Here is a 21,054-nt window from a genome sequence, read left to right as displayed (position 1 = left end):
TAAGATATAGCAAACTTTTGAAAAGTGAACATTATTTGTCATAAATAAGATACTAAAAACAGATATTTCTTAGTCTTAATGATACTAAATCTTATTTAGTCTTTTCAGTCTTAATATTAATAACAAAGTTATTTTGTTTAATGAATAGTTCTGTATAGAAATACGTATCATTTGTCAAATAACAATCACTGATCCTATAAACCATAACAGTGTGAGTAACTTGTTGTTTTTTTTTCTATGCAATTAATATTCTTTTAGCTTTCATAATTGATAAGTATTTAAATGTATTACAAAACAAATAGATGGTTGTATTTGGTATTTACATATTAATTGAGAAATTGTTTCTTTACATTAACATTTACAGTCATCACATAAACTCAGGGTGGTTTGGATTGTTCAATAACTACTAACATCGAGAATATTTCTGAAACTGTGACAATTAGAATGGTATCAAACAGGGGAAAAATGTTATAAATGAGAAGAAAATAATTAGATTTATTAAAAATTAAAAAAGAACTTCATCCAAGTATTTATTAAAATCATGATTTGGATAAAGTTCCGAGAATCGCATACCTTCGATTAATTTGAAATTTCGTAAAACCACGTACTTTGACCTGCTGATTACGGATATGTTAGTGAAAATTGGCGCAAATGTTATCTTCAAAGTGAAAATGATTGTTAGTAACTTTTGAAATTTTTCCCATTATTTCTATTAGTTTAAGAGAAAAAAGTTAAATTGTAGCTTTTTAAAAAATTCATCTTTTATGTTCTCTACACTTTTTTTTAAAACTATTATTTTTCGAAAAAATGATATACATTTCTGAAATACGAAACTAGTTTATATAACTAACCTAAACTACCCCAACTATTTTATGCGTGGCTGGGGGGCAAAGCTCTCCCTTTCCCTCTCTTGAAGAGAACAATTGCGCCAACTTTTACTGTCATAGTTGTCATCAGTGCGTCAAAATACATAAGTATACGAAGTTTCAAATTAATCGGAAGTATGCATTTTTTGGAATTTCACCTCATAATTTCAATTGATTTAAACTTAACAAGCGCGAAAATTTGTCAATATTATAAATATTATGTTCAGATTTTGTTTATTCTGATACAAGATCGTTATACATTTCTAATGTTTAATAATTTACTAAAATGCTTTTACAATAATCATAATTTGTTACATATTTAATTACATTAAATTAGCAATTTTATGACGACTGCATTTAGCATTATAGAAGATAAGTGTTATATTTTTTAATGAAGCTATTATCAGGTGCTTCTTTAATTGTCATAAAATAAACTGTGCAATAATTCAGGTGTTTCTGGTTGCTTCAAACATAGCGATACTTTCTCTTGTGCTACCGTGGAATATTTGTTTCGATCCAACTGACCAAGATCCTGATCTAACATTGTTTCAATTTCCTCATCAATATATATAGGATTCTCATAAGACTTATTCAAATATGAAGCATTTGGATCAGTAGAATTAATTGTGTCATTTATTGTTTTCTGTATTTCACTTTCAGTGAAGAAGATTGACTGGAAATTATTTAATGAACCAGGAATATTTCGCTCTTCTTCACGATTCATTTGTTGAGAATGTTCCCTTGTTTCAGGTATAGAACAGTTATCAGATATAGAGCAAGTCATTTGATGACACTTAACCTGATGTATTTTTAGATTACCAGTTTGTGAAAATGTACGATCACAGTAAGTACAACGAAACGGTCTTTCTCCAGTGTGACATCTTGCATGTCTCTGTAATTTATATTTTGTAGCGAACAATTTCCCACACTCTGAGCAGGTCAGAAGTGGATTTTGATTTAATAAGGTACCACTATTCAATGTTGCCTGATCCATATCCGTGTGAAAATTAATTAGGTGGGATCTCAGTGACACCTTGTAACGAAATGACTGATGACAATTAGCACATTGAAACTGCTTTCTACCTTCATGACTTTCCTTATGCTTGGTTAATATTTCTCGTTGATTGAATGACATTCTACAAATCTGAAAAGCGAAAAGCATAAAGATCTGAGATATTAATGTCACTGTATAGCAAAACTTATCATTTAATCTTTTTAATCTCAGAGTAAATAACGTGAATATCAAATAAATAAATAAATAATCATACATTTGAAATTAAGCAACGTACATTACACACGAAAGGGCGCAATCCCGTATGGATGCGCTTGTGCCTGTTAAGGTGTGCCTGGCATCTAAAGTTCTTAGCACATATATGACATTCATATTTCCGTTTCTCTAATAAATTTATAGTGTTTTTCTCTATAATATCAGTTTCTTTTAAATGGCATAACATGCCCTGCAAATTGAATGTTCATATTATATTAAAAATTGATGAATTAGATTAATTTAACCCCTTGCAATCCTATACTATTATTGGTATCAAAATGCTTATAGTTCCGTTACCTAAATGAGACATTACCATTTACTATCATTTCATTTGGATTCTAAATTAAATTGAACTTAATAAAAAGTATGATCATTATTGGACAGCAAAGGGATAAATATTTTCCATAAATTAGCCCAAACCTCAGTAAAATCTATTTCCAGTGATGGGGCAGCTAACTGTTTTTGAACATTAGCTACCATTAAACAAAATTCATCAAATATGCATATCCTTTGTTCACAATCAATGCAAACGTACTTAGAGAACGTATCTGTTGATGAAATATTAATGACCTGAAAAGGAGCCAATAAACTTAATAAGAAAAGGATAATATTTTTGGAACATATATTATAATATCCGGTTTACCTCTTTGGAAAAATATTTGTTAATAATCGACACAAGTACGGCTCCTTTAACTTTATCCTTAAACACGTCTGTTCCTTGCTGTTTATCTTTTCCACACAAACGGCAAAGTGTTGAATTAATTTTATGCAGCATCATTGTTTACAAAACTACAGATAAATTTAAGTGTTTGACACTTTAGTACTTCAATCAAGATTGACAATATCACAGTCTATGAATCCCATTTTCTAATTCTTGAGTTTATCACAAAATTGTTACACCTTCCACAGTTGCTACCTGCAGCCACCTGGGGTTGCCTGGGGTCGATTCTGTATCTTTGATGAGAGTGCTCATTTCTCGCATTGTCATCTCACGTGAATTTATTTACCCGATTCTGTATCCTCCATGGATAAACCTCGAAGCCCATTTCAGATCAGGGCGGTAGTTCATCGCCGCAGAGCTTGCTTGACTTGTTGGTAAGAGATGTTAAAAGATGTGAAACTATGTTTGTTATCACAGAGATGAGTTGGGACCAGAGATGAGGAGGATCCCTGAATTGGGTGGCCATTGGGGGGTATCGGGTAACAAGTGCATTAGCCGTCCACATCTTCCACTCGAGGGCAGCACAGATCCCGCGACCCCGCGCCCGTTCGTGAACAATCTCCTAACTCATCTCTGGTAATACGTAAATATTTTTAGCTTGAAGTAAATAAAACTCTGTAATTAATATTTCTTAATAATATTTATTACACGTTAATTTAAACTTTGAAGTGAAAACAAATGTTACTTGAATGAAGAAACCTAAAGAATATGAATACAAAAAATTAACGTTCTCATAAATTCTCAATATTCTCAGTAACTTACGGTATGTTTCACAGTTACCTTCTCCAATTTTATGTTGACGAGAATTTTCGAACTCTGGCCCAATTCCTCTATTCCTGTGTCCACAATACATACAGAATTCTGCTAGTTGCTCGATTAGATGTTAGATGCAAAAAAGTGTATAAACTGCCTGAAGTCTCCACAAGAGGTCAGTATAGAATTCTGGTCATTTAAACTGATCCGTGAACGATCTCCTAACTTCTCTCTGTTTCATACATTCAAGTAGTGTATTTTCGGGAGAAGGTTAGTGATCAAGAAGTGTCATTGCGGTAGCTTTTATGTGTGTATTTCCTTATCACTGGCAGCGCCTGCACACGTATATGCTAGTTTCGGCGATAGATAAATCCGTCCCCGCAGCAGAGAACGGACAATGGCGCAAGCAACACCGATATTTTTCTCGTGTATCCTTTGCTTAGTTTACGGAGCCTATGGATTTTATTTGCCAGGCTTGGCCCCTGTCAACTACTGTAAGGCCACCGAACGTTCAGAAACATGCAAGGTACTTTACATAAAAATAGCAACTATTTCACATGTTACTAATTCACGTTGAACCTAATACGCCGCAGAATATTAGGAAGTTTTATCGCATTTAGAAAGATTTTAAATGCAGTCGTAAGTTTCATATTTCGGCAATCACAGAATTTGTTAATTCGTTTGGTAAGATAGTTTGACAATTAGGTCAGAAGTATGTATTCACGATTATGAAAAAGACATATGAAGTGGTTTAACGTTTTGCCATGTGTATACAATATTTATTACAATAAGTAGTGTCGCATAGTTGTTAATCTTCTTTTCGTTTTCTTAGTCGGAGCTGAAGATGTACGTGAACAGGCTGAATTCAGAAAAATTAGTTATACCTTATGAGTATCATCAGTAAGTTTATTATATTAATATCATTGTAAGGCATAAAATGACACGATTGTAAAAGCAAATTATGGATTTCAGTTTTGACTTCTGCTCTGCAGTGGGAGATTCACCCGTTGAAAACTTGGGACAAGTAGTGTTTGGTGAACGTATTCGTCCATCTCCTTATGAGGTTAAATTCAATTTACTTGTGTTATAAACAATTCTGCAAAATTCTGAACATATCAGGAACTTATTTTTCTTTTCAATTTTTGTATGACTTTTATAGTTGGAATTTTTAAAACCTATAAATTGTAAAACTGCATGTAAAAAAACATACAGTGGTGGAGATGAAGCGTCTGAGAAAAAATTGGAGTTATTGAAAAAGGGAATGGCCCTTAATTATCAGCATCATTTTATTGTTGGTAAGATATTTTGAAACATTCTTCTTAAGATTTTCAATTTGTAATAAATCATTAATGTATATTTACTTGAGTCGCTAGTCAATTATACTGCTCATGTTATTTTTCCAATACTTATTTTTATATTAAATTTCATATTTTTACAAAAATGAATAGATTATTAATAACATAATACCTCCTTAGGATATTACAAGTTTTAATGTAATGTATCTTTTTTAGATAATATGCCAGTCACATGGTGTTATCAGGTAGAAGATGAAAGACAATATTGCAGTACCGGTTTTCCTATGGGATGCTATTTTCGAATATCTCAAACCCAACAGGATACTTGTAGCATTAATATCCGTGTTGGTGATAATATGGTATGATATAAATTTGTTATCTTTATTATACTTTTATAAAACTGTTACTAATAATATAAAATTAAATAAATACATTATGCACATAAAACAAACAACAAATTAACTGGAATCGTGCATTTTCCATTGAAATAATTTACTATTATTGGCTGCTTCAAGACAAATATTATCTCTTACTTTTATACTATAGTATTCAATTTCAATGTATAATATATTCTTGCAATTTGTTTCAGGCTTACACCAAACCAAAAACTTACTATTTATTTAATCACTTGGATTTTACCATTACGTATCATAGTGGAATAAAAGAGGAATGGGGAACAAGTTTTAAAGAAAATGGTGGTCGAATAATATGTGAGTACAAAATTACATTAATATGATGCTGTGTATGAAATATTTATGAAACGCTTAAGGTGAAGTGAAACACGTTGAAAAATTTGATCGATGTTGGTAAAAAAGACTCTTCTAAATACCTACGTTACTGACGTTTGTATTTATATTGACAGCTGTGTGGAGTTATATTGAGTATTATACTAAATGGCATACTCCAGATATTTCCGTATGATAATTATAAAGAAATCGAAATGAAACTCCAGAAATCCCTTATATTGAGGCACCTTAACCCTTTGCCCTTTATGGTTGGCAGGACCTTCCTTATAGCCTCCATATTCACGTTGTAAAGTTTGAAATGATTCGGTACATCTAATTTGTAAAAATATTGTATAAATGATGGCCCCCTCAGATTCCACTTTCACATCCCCTTAAATTTGAATTAAATAATGCTTCCAACTGTTGTATCTGTCATGTTCTTATAATTCTTTTATTTAAAAGTCATTTCAAAGACATCAATCAATGTTACAGTGCACCATATAGATTAATAATATATTGCCTCAAGACAAATTAATCTTTTCTGTGCACTTGAATTGTTCATAATCTACCAAGAATAAGTTATGATACAAGTTGGTGTTATATAAATTTTAAATTATATTAAAATAGACAAAATGTCCATCTAAGTAAGCAACAGATTTCATTATTTTTTACAGCTGCAAAAGTTGTACCACGTAGTATTAAACATGATCCAAGTTCACCTGATTGTGGAAGTAAGATACCATTAGATATTCCTGCTGAAAATCTTGCACATGATCAAAAATTAGATGTTGTGTATACATATTCAGTCAAATTCCAAGTAAGTCATTTTTAAATTGTACCACTTTAATGATTTTTGTACTTACTGCGTTTGCACCCTGGTATGGATTGTATTCTAAAATTCATTGCAAACCACTTGAAAAACCTAACAGGCATTTATTTTTCTGTGACTATATGGTTTTATTGTATTACGTAATTTCAGGAGAACAACACAATTAAATGGTCTTCCAGATGGGACTATATTTTGGAATCAATGCCGCATACCAATATTCAATGGTTCAGTATTCTAAATTCTCTCGTAATTGTTCTGTTTCTTTCTGGAATGGTAGCAATAATTTTGCTTCGAACTTTGCACAAAGATATAACACGATATAACCAGGTAAGCTATTATTCATAGGAGACATAACTCACCATTTCATAGTTTTCACGTCATCTATTTTTTACATATTTAAATATCATTGTTTAATCAATATCAGAGATGAGCGGGGAGATGTTTCACGCCGTTGTCGAAAGGGAGGCACGACTTACTAACGTTGTAGAACTGCTTTCGAAGGAGCGAAATATTCTTTATCGATAAAGAAAAACGCGTCTGCAGATTTCAAATGCAGCACAGGCTTTTCATTTTCAGTATCAGGGTCAATGTAGGTTGACAAAGAAGACTACGAATGCCAAATAAAGCTGTTATGCGTGGGTGGCTGAGATTACACCGCGGCACACATACATGTTTTACGTTTTGCGCACAACACATGTTTTACCGATCACGATGATTTCGCCCCTTTGAATTTTTAGTTCCGATTTTTACAGGGGTTTAAAGGGCATAGAGGGCGCTAGTGGTCCGCGCCTCACTTTCAAATAATGAAACGCGTGAAACATCTCCCCCGCTCAATATCGATCAACGTTTTTCATGTAGCATATCACGATTTCAATGTCTATATGTACATTGTATTATATTTCTGATTATTTCAATAATATAAAAATATTAAATGAGATATAAAATTTGATATTGCACCTGAAAGGGCAAATACAACGTTGTATAACATATAAAATAGTGATTTTCCCGTGTCTGTGTTGGGATAACGCAGGCCTATTTCCAGATAGAGTCAGGAGAAGATGCTCAAGAAGAATTTGGGTGGAAACTTGTACACGGGGATGTATTTCGTCCTCCAAGGAAAGGAATGTTACTTTCAGTTTTACTTGGATCAGGAATTCAAGTTTGTTTTATGACCCTTGTTACACTAGGTAAGTTTACCAACCTTTGCGAGTTTCACTTGAAAAAGAATTTATTTAACTGTCATTTTTTAGTTGTTAATTAGACTTATTCGTTTCTTTTTAGCATTCGCGTGCTTAGGGTTTCTCTCACCCGCAAATAGAGGAGCATTGATGACATGTGCACTGGTATTATATGTCTGCCTTGGTACTTGTGCTGGATATGTATCTGCGAGAATTTACAAAAGTTTTGGCGGGGAGAAGTGGAATTTTAATGTATTTCTAACGTCTATGCTGAGTCCTGGGTAAGCGCTCTGTTTTACTTAAATAAAACCTTGGATGTACGTAATATTACAAAGGTTACAGTTACTTATGACAATGTATTTATCTTTTACAGAATTGTCTTCAGCTTATTTTTCATAATGAACTTAATTTTTTGGGCAAAAGGAAGTTCAGCGGCGGTTCCCTTTAGTACTCTTATAGCTCTTCTGGCCTTATGGTTTGGAGTATCAGTTCCTCTGACATATATTGGAGCGTATTTCGGATTTAAGAAACGGGTGAGCTATACTTCTCACTAAATAATATTATAGTCTTCTTTTTGTTTTTCAAAATTTAGTAGTTTTCGCAGATAAAATTTAGAGATCTGTTTTAAAAAGAGATGTAAAATGTCCCTTTTAGTTGAAATAACGAAAACCGAAGTATGCTTTACGTTTTACTCGTACTAATGTACTTTTAGTCAGTGGCTCCACATTTTTTGTTTAAATACCTACTAAATGGATTAAAAGATGAGATGTTTTGTTTATTAATCTCAATTCTTTATTTTAGCCACTGGAACATCCAGTAAGAACTAACCAAATTCCTCGCCAAATACCGGAACAGAGCTTTTATACACAAGCCATACCTGCGATAGTGATGGGTGGAGTACTACCATTTGGATGCATATTTATTCAGTTGTTTTTCATATTAAACTCTTTATGGTATTGTATATACTGTTTATAATCTTATAAATATTAAGTAATCGATATTTCTAGCAGATTCAATTGAATTAAAATATTTTGCCAATACTATTTTATTACACACTTTATAGTTGAGATTTATATCGATGTATCGATTCTGCATTTAAGTAATCAGTTGAAGTTCAAGTAATTTAAACAATCTATACTTTCATGAAGTAATTGCCCATTAGTTGAAATGAGGAAGATTAAAAAATAATGTCGCCAAATGTACTTGCATCGGAAACAAAAGTGAATTTGGAGAAAGTGGACATAACAAATTAAACAATGAATGTCATAAATGATAATCGCAGTTTACATTTCATTAATACAAAATGTGTATGTACAATATTACCATTTCGATAAAGAGATGAATTAAGACTAGATCTTTTTTGAACATATTTCATTCTTTATTGTAATCTTGCAAATGTATCGTAGTTGAGTTAAAACTTAAGTAAAATTAAATAGTAACTCTACTCGTTTATATATTAGTCTTATGCTTTACGTATCACTGTGTCAATTGTGATACCATAACTGCTTTCTATTACATTAATCAGTTATTGAACCCTATTAATATTTATATTTACCGTTTTTATCATTTTCATACTACTTTCACCAAATTCATACTATGCACGTATAAGTAAAAAATTGCAAAATATTTTACTTCATTTAAATATTATAATTTACTTCATAAATACATAGTAATATGCTACTGTTAATTAGCTTATAATGTTTTACCGTACACAATTTTTTTTTTGTAGAAAGTGTATGACTAACAATTTTCTTTACAGGTCAAACCAAATATACTACATGTTTGGATTTCTCTTCTTGGTTTTTCTTATACTGGTAATAACTTGTTCAGAAACAACGATTCTTCTTTGCTACTTCCACCTTTGTGCAGAGGTAACATACATTTAGAATATACAATAATAACATTTTCCATTCAAATAAAGTTCCCCATATTTTATTTTTATTTTCTATGCATTCAATAAATTGTATATGAAGACATTGATTACTTTACACTTTGCAAAATAGTAAATATTTTTAGCAATTGCAGTGAATGAAACTCGAACAAACGGGAGAGAAATAGTATTATCAGTTTTAAAATGTTCCTATATTTAAACATTATTTCATACTTAACTGTCCATGTGTCTGTCTTTCATTCAACAGGACTATCATTGGTGGTGGCGCAGTTTCTTAACATCAGGTTTCACAGCGTTTTATTTGTTGATTTATTGTATACACTATTTTGTCACGAAGCTGGATATAGAAGACGCAACATCTACCTTCTTGTACTTTGGATATACATTGGTCATGGTATACTTATTCTTTTTACTAACAGGTAAATGTTTTTTTCGTTATAATGTAATCCTATTGATAACGTTCAAAGTTGATTTTCTTAGCATTATATACGCGCGTTATTTGATAAATAATAACCAAGTCTATTGACCCTGAAAATACAAATAGTACTTATTCATCCGTCAAGTATGAAAATGACATTAATCATTAAATCCGTTTCCATTTCAGGTTCAATCGGATTTTTCGCCTGCTTTTGGTTTGTGCGGGAAATTTACAGTGTGGTAAAAGTTGATTAAATATCTATTTTTTCGTGCAAAAATATTGTAAAATAAGTTTTTATAAACGAATCATCTCAACAGAACCAGCTTTACTGTGGATATTTGACAGTGGCCGACTTGTACTTCCGTGTTAACCGATGTTCACACGTGTGTAAAATTATGTTGATAAAAATGTAAGTCACGATAAAAATACGAACTCGGTGAGCTGTACAAATTGGTCACCAAATTACAAACGTAATGTTAAGATTTTTATAAATAGTCAATTTTGTGACTGGTACATGCGACACCCGCATACAATTATCATTTTTGTAAATTAAAATAGCTGTAATAATAGTATTAATAACGTTATTCACGAAAAATAAAGTCATTTAATAATTTATTGCACCCGAAGATTGACTTTGACATTCAGGACAGGCATTACATGCAATATAAATTAATGAACGGCATTATAATATCGCTTATTTATTAGATCAAGATAAAAGAACATGCTTTTCATGTTTGCTATATGACAATACTAAAGCTATTTTTCGTGAGAGAAAACCAGATTATTTCTTATTGGATCCTCTATTTTATTGATAATTTTACACGCTTGGAATATTAGATATTTATATGTACAATGGGCTCTCATAGTAAACGATATTGCGCTTGCATCGCACATTGTACAGGGTAGAGTTGCCCGATTTATGATAGATCCACACGCTCTAGCCGCATTATATGATATAAGTATATCTTGGAAATAATAAATGTCAGTTTTACGAACGTTTAGGACGCTTCTATGCACTTTAAATGACAGTAATTACTGTTGCCATTTAACTTTTGCAGGGTGTCAATTGAATTATAAAATGTGTTTAATGCGAATTACTATCATTTTTTTTTTGCTTTAAGTATAAACACTATTTGGGTAATGAATAACGTGAAAGTTTTGTCTTCTAATCCCACGTTGCTATTCTCATCGAAAGAGAACGAGCTGTGTCGTCGAGCATGTATTACTCTATTACGTCGATCATTGAGCCTCGCAGCCACATTCCAAGAAACAATATATCCCATCGTCGATAGGGCACATATGGTACCACTATGAATCTGTTTAGTCATTATCACCACCGATGAATAGTAAATGTTGACCTGTAAGAAGTACGGTTTAATACTGAAATCAAGAACCGAGGAAAGTCAGGACTTTGGTCATGCGTGAACTGTAACGGAATAAGGAATACCGACAAAATGAAATTAATCGCGCGGGAAAATACTTTTCTAAATGGCAAATAACAAATAAAATGTCTTCAAAGAAATACCATAAAAACAATGAAGCATTAACACGGTTCGTAGATTAACCGAATGTAGTTAATCGTTAATTAGTGAAAAGAAGAGATTAGTTGGTCTCGGAAGAGGTCGACCTTTTCTTTAATTCGGGACAACATAATTGCTGTAGGTCCGTCAGTCAGTTTTTTTTTTTGTTAGATCGGAACGAAAAGGTAATTATCGAGTGGTGATAAGGCATTGTTTCTTTATTTTCGGGGACTACGACGGCGGCGGCCATCTCTGTTCCTCTCTGCGCGTCTCATCTCCTCCAATCGACGAGCGTGTTCCGCCATATGCTGCCTTCGCATTTCTTCTTTTACCACAATCTGCGGATAATAGATATTATTCCTTAACGCTCACGTTATATATGTTACATCGCACATGGTTCATTAAAGCATTAGTTTTTTCTAATAAATGAACAGCCCAAGCGAAAGGAAATAGAAATCTTACTTGTTCATTCGTGAGCGGTAACCAATATATGCAGGGTACAGCTTTCGTTTTTCTAAAGAGATCATCTAAAAGCTTGGCCGGCGGTGGATCATCTTCTTTCTTCTTAAATTTGCGAGCAGGCGCTGGCAAATGTGCTTCCAAGAGTGGGCTACGACTTCTTTGTCGTCTTTTCTTGTCCATTTCTTTCTTCTCTCGCTCTTTCTCCTTAACGTGTAAAGGACCATCTTCTTTACCTAAATCCCATTCTCTCACAATCGTGACCTATTGAAAATGCATTGAAAGAATTAAAACGTCAACTTCAAACACGCAAATTTAAATTAATTGCATTCTTATTTATGGTGAGTTTATCCCTATGATGCAGAAATTAGTACTGTGCCCAAAGAATGAAGAAGTCCCATAGAAGCTCAGATCCTATGTTAGCGCTTGATGCTCTAAAAGTTGGCTAACAAACCAGGAGTGGGGGTAAAAGAGAGATCGCATGTGTTAGCCAACGATATCTCACATACGGGAGGAAGAGAGACGCATATAGAAAGATGAGTACTGTGTGTAAGATAGAGAAAAAATGCAATTCGCTATATATCGCCATAAGAGATTAAGAGAGATGGAGAAATGATTACAGCGCCGCCATCCGTTGGCTAACATACTATTTATCGAGCATCAAACGTCCGTATCCTGGGCTTCTATGGAGACTTCTGAAAATTCATTGCTCTCGCTTAAAGATATTTCAATAGTAATTTATTTACTTTAGGCGCAGAATTAGTCCTCTCGTCGCGTGCCCAGTCGTGATGCCAAGGATCTGATGGTAGAAGTGGTTCGGTTTTACGTGGAATAGGCTGATCCTTAGATAATTCACGAGCTAATTCCATGTCATCCTTTGTAGCATATTCCACTTGAAGCCTTTTAGGATTTGATATTGGCCATGATATACCATGCAATGCTTGTCTTGTTTCAAAGGCTTGATCTTCATTGGAATACTATAATAAAAAAAAAACACTTTTTATTTATCAATACTTGCTTGACGTACCACATTTAAAGATAACTAAAACTACATCGTCAATGTAATAATAATTAAAATGTCAGCACAAACCTCTACAAAACATTTGGATTTTATTCTGTCCATCCAAAAACCATTTTCTACAATAGTGCCCGTGCGTGACAGTAGTTCTTTGATCTGATTTAATGTAAATGGGCGAACCAAGTTTTTAATGAGAAGTATGTTTGTAGGCTTAATAGCAGGCGGACTAGGTGACTTGACATGGGGAGCATCTTTGACAATAGAAATTTTTCTTCTTGTTGCTGTAGAAAATAATTAAATTGATATAACGAATGTGTTTTACTGAAATTATTTTCAAGTTAAAAGTACTGATCATTACTAAAATATATAAGTACAAATTGTGTGTATTATTAGAATATAATTACTGAGATATTCCTTTGTGTACCTTCGTTTTTCTGCAATATGCCTTCATCTTTTGGTTTATATTCTCCAACACTGTCTCCTGATAAACGACTTTTTTCTCGATCTTTACGTTGATCCCTTTCTTCGTCATCATCCTTTGATAATCGAACTTCATTAATAGATAATGGTTTTGCTCCTGGCACTAAGACCTATTAATAAACGTTAATACCATCACATAAATCAATATCATTCATTACGTTTAAAAATATCCACAAGTCATAACATAATTATGATTATTTTTTTAATGAGACTCCTTATGAGATGTAACGAATGTAAGTTCGTGTGTTATAAAAGGAACTCATTTAGGAAAATGCAACTGTTATTTTTAAAAAGAAATGTCCATTTACAATAATCTTTGTATTTTAGTATTAGCAGAACTTGCGTAAACATTTTCATTCGTGTTATTTAATTATAATTTCTTGTTTAACAAGTCAATTGGCAGCTGCACTTCTGGCTTGGCAATAATGATTAATATCTAATAACTCTCCTTAACTTAGAAGTTTCATTTTCAACGCGCCCATCATCTTTTTTGTTATTATTCCGTCCAGTTGTTTATATTAATAACCAAGGAAGGAATAACATTATATAAAATACCTTCAAAGACTCTGTTGAAACAGAAAATGCTGGAGTAACATCAGTGGGCAAAGCAGTTCCCCACCGCCGTTTGCGCATAATGCATTTTCCTTCCGATTGTTCAGTGTTAGTAATATTTTCCTGCAATATAAAAAATATTTGATTTTTATTACAAGTATAACTCAATGTAAATTTAATTTTTTAAATTTATAATAAAACTGAATTTCTCTAACAAAGCAAACATAGAATAAGGATAAAATCATTTTACAGAATTATTTCACAAAGCTGGTAGTTTTCTCCTTGGAGTATTCCTACTTGTCTTTTTCCGATCCTCCATATAAACTTCATTGCAAATGTTAAAGCATAAGAAATAGAAGTAATTTTGAAATTAATTTCAACTTACTTTGTTTTGTACATGTTCACTGTCAAGTTTTGCAGTCATTTCTTCCTTCGTAACATCTGTTAAATCTGCAGATAACCTTGTAGTACTAAAACAATACGACTCTTTGTTACAAAAAATATGTACAAAGTGGAGTCAATTTAAAAGTCATACCTAATATAATAACTTACAATGATCTTTTCAAGTTAACTTTTGCTGGTTTTTGATTCAAAATCAGATTACTTGTGAGTAAATCATGTTCTGGTTTATCATTTATAATATTCAAGGTTTCTTTATTGCTTTCATGTTGTTCAATTTCCATTTCAATGTTATTTTCCTGAACAGAATTTGATCTTGGCTCAGGTAAAGGAAATTCATTTCTGTTTGTACTTGATTCTTTTTCTTCTGGTTTATTTTCTTCAAAATATAACTCTTGTACCTTTTTTGCAACTGAAGGTTCGTCCTCAGATTCACCGGTATCCGAATTAGATGATTCGCGATACTTATTACGATGTTTTCTACGACTGGCACGTGACGATGTTTTTACTCCTGAATTACTATGGGCACTAGACCCAGCAGCTGAATTAGAAGATGAATCCGATTGTTCGTCCTTTTCTTCTTCACTACTTGATTCTTTGGGAATGTAATCCATCTTGACATCCGCGTTGGTGACTTCCTCATCTTCTGTCGTCTTCTCTTCTCTAACAATCAACTCCTTCGATTCAGCTCCATTTGAACTAGGAGCAACGGTAGTACCACTCGATTTAGGTGACTTCTCGTCATCAGCATTTTGGATGGAACAACTTGCTTCTTTTGAATCAGGTTGCTGATCTATGTTTGGTTTATCGTCAGACAAGTCGGCCGAAGCAGTTTTGGGCAGGATCTCCTTGCTATCACTTACCTCTTCATTGGAGTCCTGACCTAGGTGCAAGGAGGAGGGATCGTTCAGCCCCGTAGAACCTGCCACCTTCTTTGAAGGTGTTGGTTGCTCGTCGGCAGAGTCAGCCTCCTCCCCGACTACCTCACCACTTTCAGGCCACTTGTTTGATTTTTTCCTACTTAACGAATTATCCGATGCTTCTGATATATTACGTTGTCTGCATAGTTTTAACTTCTGTATTTCTCCCGGAGAAGCATCAGCTCTTGCTACTTTCCACACGGATCCTGCGTCTTCTTCTTCCAATGGTTTTCCAGTTTCTTCCACTTCCATAAAAGAAACAATTGGGTCAGCATCTTGCGGTACTTCAACGATTGTCTCCAACTCTTTAACTGGGCACTTTTCTTCTATCACTGGTACAGTATCATTTTCCTTTGCACGAGGGATACTTGATGTACTGCTATCCTCGGTATTATCACGATCTGGAGAAGATGAAGCAGATTTCCTTCCACGTCTGCGTGTTGATTTCCTTGTTGGTTTTTCCACTTTCTTTTCAGGGGAACCTTTCGCCTTATTTCTTTCACTCTTCCGCCTCATACCTGCAGTTAATTGCACCAATTTATTAATCAATAAAAGGGCATACATAACTTTAGTAAAACTACATATATCTTTGTTTCAATTGATTTTGAGAAACTTGCAACTATTGCAACACCTTGATTTAATTTAACAGCATGTTAACTGTTATGATGCCTCCATTCTATCAGGACTTTCAATTTATAAAAGATGAATAGTGGTATACCTCTAATCCTTTTGAAAAATGCTTACACCATGTGATATTACAAACGAGCATTATTGTAAGCATCTTTCTAAAAATATATTAGACTAATGTCACAATCTCCGTTCAACCGCTTAAATCACATTTGAATCGGTAATGTTACAAACGGCAATTTTTGATTAGTCGACAATTGATGCCGTTCCACTTATACAGAATTAGAAAAACACTTACTTATTTATCGAATTATTCCACGACGGTGTAACCAATTAAATACTCTAGGTATTTAATGAATGTTGCGTATTATAAATAAGATATCCAACAGAAATAGCAAATTCAATGACGCTATTAACAATCGGTCAAGCCTCCGTCTTCACTCGATCGAACACGAAGTTACTGCTGCGGACTAGATGTCGAATGAAACAATATATTTACTCCAAACAAAAGCTACGCCCCTAACGGCGAAATCATCAACCGTGTGGAACTAATTGCATTTTACTATTTAGGCCTGGCTCCATACTCGAGTTATGCCCGATTTTTTCATCTACGGATAAGTTCCCAATAAAGTAATCCGGAAGATATCTTTCAGTTCGATTTTTTTTTACTTCCAGTTAAGAGTTATCCAGCGGATAAAGTTATCCAGTAGTTGAGTAGCAGATGTCTGGTAGACGTTACTACATACAACGCCCTCGATGGGAATACTTTGAAATGTTCTACAAAAGTATACCCTATGAGCAGACGCGTTATTCACAATTTTTTACGTAAAATACATAAGGGAAGTATTTCATGTAAAACCCAAGTAAAATACCTAATAAATTCCAAGGCAAAGATGGTGGTACTGTAACCTCACTTCTTCAAAACGGTCAAAGTATACGTCACTTGTGAATAAACATTTTAGTCAACAAAAAAAGGAATAAAGAATAATGGCAAATTGGAGAGAACATTAAAAAGATTTAGGCTTCACATTCCAGTTTTCCATACATTCCATGGATAATTTTGAATTTTAAGCGTATCAGAAATAAGAACTGCAGAAACTTAAAGTGCCATGTTCATGTAATTTACCTCACGTATGAAATTTGTAAAGTAAAATACCTAGTAAATTACTGTAAAAAAACTACGTAAATTACTTAGGGTATTTTACTTACCCAACCCACTGGGCTCCACCACCTAGTTAGTTCGGTATTAGATAAAACCAGGTGGTGAAAACGCACCCAAAGACGGATTTATCTAATTTGGTATTGAATAAATACCGAGGATAGATACGCAGTTTCTGGAAAGAGAGATTTTATTCTTTTCGTTTAAAGTTACGATTGTAAATATGCCAGCAACATCTACTCACAGAGTTATTACATTTTTTGGATTTGTGTCAATGTTGCATGCTGCATTTTCGGCAGCTCAACGTACGTACACATTTACTCTTTGAATGGTTTTGAAACTAAACTTTACTTAGTTACTTTTCTGCAATTACTGTCATTTTTATCATCGAATCTGTCTTCTGAAAAAAAGTTGCAGAAATCATTTGTTGTAAATCTGTAATTTATGTGTATCTCATGATAATATTCTAATAATTTACAGATCGATCATATTTGCGGATAACAGAGCAAGAGTTCACCACGCTACCAATTGACGTAAGCTGTACCAAAAATAGATATGTAATTAATATAAATTTTACATTCCTATTCTACTTTTTAAATTATTCTAGATTTTGATTCAAGGAATCATCAGTCTCTTCATTGTTATGTATGGCATAATGTATATTGCCGGTGATTTTAAAGAGATACGAGCAGTGGTGGATTTGGAAAACAAATCTTGGGAAACTTTGCGTAATCTGTCGTCTTTTCAAATATTCAATCATCGAGGAAAGTCTCTAGGAGAAAATATCCAAGGAGGAAATATTTCCCAAAGGAATAGTTCAAAATAGAGAAAATATGATAGTTAAGAATTCCATATAGTCAGTATATAACGCATCAAATCACTGTACATGAACTGAATGTGCAGGTCTTGGATTAACTATGTAAATAGTTTGAATTTATAATAGTTAAGTATATTATTAAACCATTTTTAATATGTTTAGTACATTTAGTACATACAAATGTATTTATAATAGTACAAAATTGTATACACGAATAAAACATGTAAGTTAGTGCATTCATTTTATTTTTAATAGGAAAAGTGACAGAGGGTGCTGCTCCTTTTTAACACCCTGAAAGTAATATGTATAAATCACTTATACTGCTAAGCACTATAATTTACAGATAGCATTAAAAAAAAGTCTTGTAACTTTGTCTCTCAACTATTTTTTCAATATTTATTTTATGAGAAAAATTAAAAATTGTATAATATGACGATGCCCAAAAACATCACTTCTTTTGTTTCTTTTTCTCAGCTTCTGCTTCTTTTTCTTGTTCTATTTCAGTGACGTATTCCCCTATTGTATCCGAGTCCAACATCTGTTAAGAAAAAACATTTTAATTTAAATAAACTGAAGCTAATTATATGGGAAGATAATTTTTTTACCTGCAAAGGTTGACCGCGGCGCATAACAGCAATTTCGAGATTTTTCTGTCCAGACTGAACTACTTCTAATAATGCTCTAATAGCAAGTTTTATAGAACCTTTTTCTGTTGCTACCTCTTCTGGAGTATAATATTTCTCTAAAAACTCATGAACTGTCTTCGCACTTCTACCTGTGGCATTAGCCTAAAAATACATTGAATGTATATATATTTTGTAACATAGTATTACGTATAGTATTGTGTAAATGATAAATAATACCTTCCATTCATGGTAGATGCCCGATGGCTCTGTTTGATAAAGATGTGGAACTCCATCATAATCAAAACCAGTCAGAAGGCAAGATATTCCAAAGGGTCGCCTGCCATTACTTTGTGTATACTTCTGTTTTAAACCTGTAAATGGATAAAATATAAGATAGAGGTAAATGTGAAACATGTCAACAAACTGTCATACAGAATTTAAATGAATTATAATTGAATTCCTCTAGTAAAATTATATTAAAGATCTCACCTGCGATATACCTTGTTATATATTCCAAAGTGACAGGATCTTCGACTGTTAATTTATGACTTTGACATTCAATTTGTGCACGATTTATTAATACTCGCGCATCAGCAGTTAAACCTATATTAAATTTACATAGTTAATTAAACAGATTTTTCTTACAATGTTTAAATAAAAGTAAAATGTTAAATACCTGCAAATGCCATAACTACATGGTCATCTAATAAACATATTTTACGCACTGTACGTTCCTCTTGTAATTTGGCAACAGATTTTTTTTCTACACCAAGTACAACCACATCGTTACCACGTACTCCAACCTAAAATATAAAGATGATAAAATATTTTACTACATACTATTAGCAGGCAACACTTAATAATCCTAACTAATTGTATGGAAAGTAATTTACATACTTCCATTTAATTTGTATTCCGTTCAAATATTAATGCTATTATTGGATTGTAAGCATAGTGTTCAATGTAATTAATTAGGTAAAAAATCTGTACTTTCAGAGAAATTCACGTTTTGCAAAATCTTTAATTTATAACTTTGTCGGCATAGAATAATTGAAATTATGACACAACTTAGGTTAAAAGAATCTTTCGTACGTACCGCAGTGGAACCTTTTCTTACTGCTTCCTGAGCATATTCTACTTGAAGCAAATGTCCATCAGGGGAAAATACAGTAATTGCCCGATCATATCGCGCAGACATCGTATTGTATTCTTGAAATTATTTCTGAATACTACAAAACTGAAATGACTCCGCCGTTTTCTGCTACAGCCGCAAAGCCATCGAAAATCCAACCTAGCAGGAATGACAACGCGGTTCCCTAGACAGTATGTTCAAAAATCAATTCTGACAAAGTTTCTAGACTATCCCAGTGAAAGATGTGATTGGAGATCATTCTTGAACTACGTCTCCATCGTACTTCTCAATCCGGGATTAATCGGGTCCGATTCCATTAAATCGCATTTCTTCATCGCGTTAATAAATCATATACATACATAAGAATACATAGACGGAAACAAGCCAGAAGGGCGAGCGCGAAGTAATGGAGAATACGTAAGAACAATGGGAAGGTAACCATATTGTTGTGCCAAAATCTTAGCTTCCTCTGATTGGCTGAGATTTAGTTGTTATTTTACAAGTAGCGAGTAAAAAATGGTGCGAGCTGTGAACAGATAAACAATGAATGAAGTACAATATGCCACTTGTAGCATAAAGAAGGTTAAGAATTATGTTTTACGTAAAGGGGTCGCATAAAGAAATAAGTTAGAGCAAACAGGAAATATGAAGCAGGTGTCCTTGGTAGGACACAATCAGAAGGCTGAAAAAATTGGCACAACAATATGGCCGCCCTACCCCTCCCTTTCCGCCGCGCCAGCTTCCCCCCCTGGTCTAAGATAGGACTTCTATTTCGCTATTCTACAGACAAAGTACGCTCAATAGAAAGATAAATCTTGAACTTTCTATTGGAGAAGAAACGTGCTGAACTTTCACTATTACAATTTAAAATAGTAATTCACAAAGAAGTATCGAATGGAAATTGCCGTACTTTATTTTGTAGTACATACATTTATTTGTTTTGATAGTGCCATGATTTTTATATACATTGTAACTTTATGCTTAAGTAAATATATATATTGCATACATTCTTATAAATTAATAAATACCTTTTTATGACCTGCCTTTTATTTATCAATATTGTCAAATGATAATTTACTAAATATCTTTGGAAGGGAAGAGGATAAAGGTACGTATTAATAAAACAATTGTTTGATAATACATGAAAACCTTATGTCAGAGTATAAATGACTTATTGTTAGTTATAATGAGAAAGGCTTCTTTGTTGGATAGCCTACATATTTTTACATTCCACAATATTTCCTTAGAATAAAAGGAAAGTGTATAATAATCTTAAGACAGTGATAATTAATTATGGAGACAAAATTTGCAATGCAAGAAAATATATATGGTGACTTATAAGCCGCCAAGCACAGAGATGTTTGTATTTATAAAAAAGTCACTTATATCCCTTGAAACTGAA

The 21,054-nt window shown here is 33.0% G+C and overlaps 5 protein-coding genes across 9 annotated transcripts; 2 read left to right on the top strand and 3 right to left on the bottom strand.

Annotated features, from left to right (window-relative positions):
• Positions 1-1,083: 1,083 nt before the first annotated feature.
• On the bottom strand, positions 1,084-3,272 carry LOC105699923 (zinc finger protein 567). 3 transcript variants are annotated; one of them, XM_012425372.1, is made up of 4 exons: positions 2,777-3,272; positions 2,554-2,703; positions 2,135-2,323; positions 1,084-2,010 (listed from the first exon to the last, which is right to left on the bottom strand). In XM_012425372.1, exons 1-4 carry the CDS (start codon positions 2,909-2,911, stop codon positions 1,282-1,284), a joined length of 1,203 nt encoding a protein of 400 aa, XP_012280795.1. In that variant the 5' UTR covers positions 2,912-3,272; the 3' UTR covers positions 1,084-1,281. The 3 variants fall into 3 exon arrangements, with proteins under 3 accessions (XP_012280795.1, XP_012280804.1, XP_012280812.1); XM_012425381.1 differs by having other exon boundaries at positions 2,156-2,323; XM_012425389.1 differs by lacking the exon at positions 2,135-2,323.
• A 584-nt stretch (positions 3,273-3,856) lies between these two features.
• Positions 3,857-10,558, top strand: LOC105701522 (transmembrane 9 superfamily member 2). Of its 2 annotated transcripts, none has more exons than XM_012428344.2 (15): positions 3,857-4,133; positions 4,440-4,507; positions 4,580-4,670; positions 4,767-4,902; positions 5,119-5,261; positions 5,492-5,612; positions 6,302-6,444; positions 6,607-6,783; positions 7,499-7,643; positions 7,738-7,915; positions 8,008-8,167; positions 8,436-8,587; positions 9,394-9,505; positions 9,773-9,944; positions 10,130-10,558. In XM_012428344.2, the coding sequence occupies exons 1-15, from the start codon at positions 4,005-4,007 to the stop codon at positions 10,195-10,197; spliced, it is 1,995 nt and encodes a 664-aa protein (XP_012283767.1). In that variant the 5' UTR covers positions 3,857-4,004; the 3' UTR covers positions 10,198-10,558. The 2 variants fall into 2 exon arrangements, with proteins under 2 accessions (XP_012283767.1, XP_012283759.1); XM_012428336.2 differs by having other exon boundaries at positions 7,487-7,643.
• A 67-nt stretch (positions 10,559-10,625) lies between these two features.
• LOC105701516 (apoptotic chromatin condensation inducer in the nucleus) lies at positions 10,626-16,365 on the bottom strand. Of its 2 annotated transcripts, XR_002762153.1 has the most exons (10): positions 16,217-16,365; positions 14,525-15,809; positions 14,358-14,442; positions 13,976-14,095; positions 13,365-13,530; positions 13,013-13,221; positions 12,669-12,899; positions 11,926-12,186; positions 11,571-11,801; positions 10,626-11,301 (listed from the first exon to the last, which is right to left on the bottom strand). XR_002762153.1 is itself a non-coding variant. In XM_012428321.2 (9 exons), exons 2-9 carry the CDS (start codon positions 15,805-15,807, stop codon positions 11,682-11,684), a joined length of 2,475 nt encoding a protein of 824 aa, XP_012283744.1. In that variant the 5' UTR covers positions 15,808-15,809; positions 16,217-16,365; the 3' UTR covers positions 10,626-11,681. The 2 variants fall into 2 exon arrangements, 1 of the variants encoding a protein (XP_012283744.1); XM_012428321.2 differs by having other exon boundaries at positions 10,626-11,801.
• An 809-nt stretch (positions 16,366-17,174) lies between these two features.
• On the top strand, positions 17,175-18,130 carry LOC105702296 (membrane magnesium transporter 1). Its single transcript, XM_012429771.2, has 3 exons — positions 17,175-17,382; positions 17,558-17,610; positions 17,685-18,130. The coding sequence occupies exons 1-3, from the start codon at positions 17,301-17,303 to the stop codon at positions 17,901-17,903; spliced, it is 354 nt and encodes a 117-aa protein (XP_012285194.1). The 5' UTR covers positions 17,175-17,300; the 3' UTR covers positions 17,904-18,130.
• LOC105702287 (proteasome subunit alpha type-7) lies at positions 18,028-19,816 on the bottom strand. The gene is made up of 6 exons (XM_012429758.2): positions 19,617-19,816; positions 19,197-19,323; positions 19,010-19,123; positions 18,758-18,891; positions 18,500-18,682; positions 18,028-18,432 (listed from the first exon to the last, which is right to left on the bottom strand). Exons 1-6 carry the CDS (start codon positions 19,716-19,718, stop codon positions 18,343-18,345), a joined length of 750 nt encoding a protein of 249 aa, XP_012285181.1. The 5' UTR covers positions 19,719-19,816; the 3' UTR covers positions 18,028-18,342.
• Positions 19,817-21,054: the final 1,238 nt, after the last annotated feature.

This window comes from Orussus abietinus, unplaced genomic scaffold (assembly GCF_000612105.2).
Source record: "Orussus abietinus isolate OABI.00-Male unplaced genomic scaffold, Oabi_2.0 scaffold71, whole genome shotgun sequence".
Lineage (NCBI taxonomy): Eukaryota > Metazoa > Arthropoda > Insecta > Hymenoptera > Orussidae > Orussus > Orussus abietinus.
The sequence above is the reverse complement of the archived record's forward strand: the minus strand, read 5'-3'. Positions and strand labels throughout refer to the sequence as shown.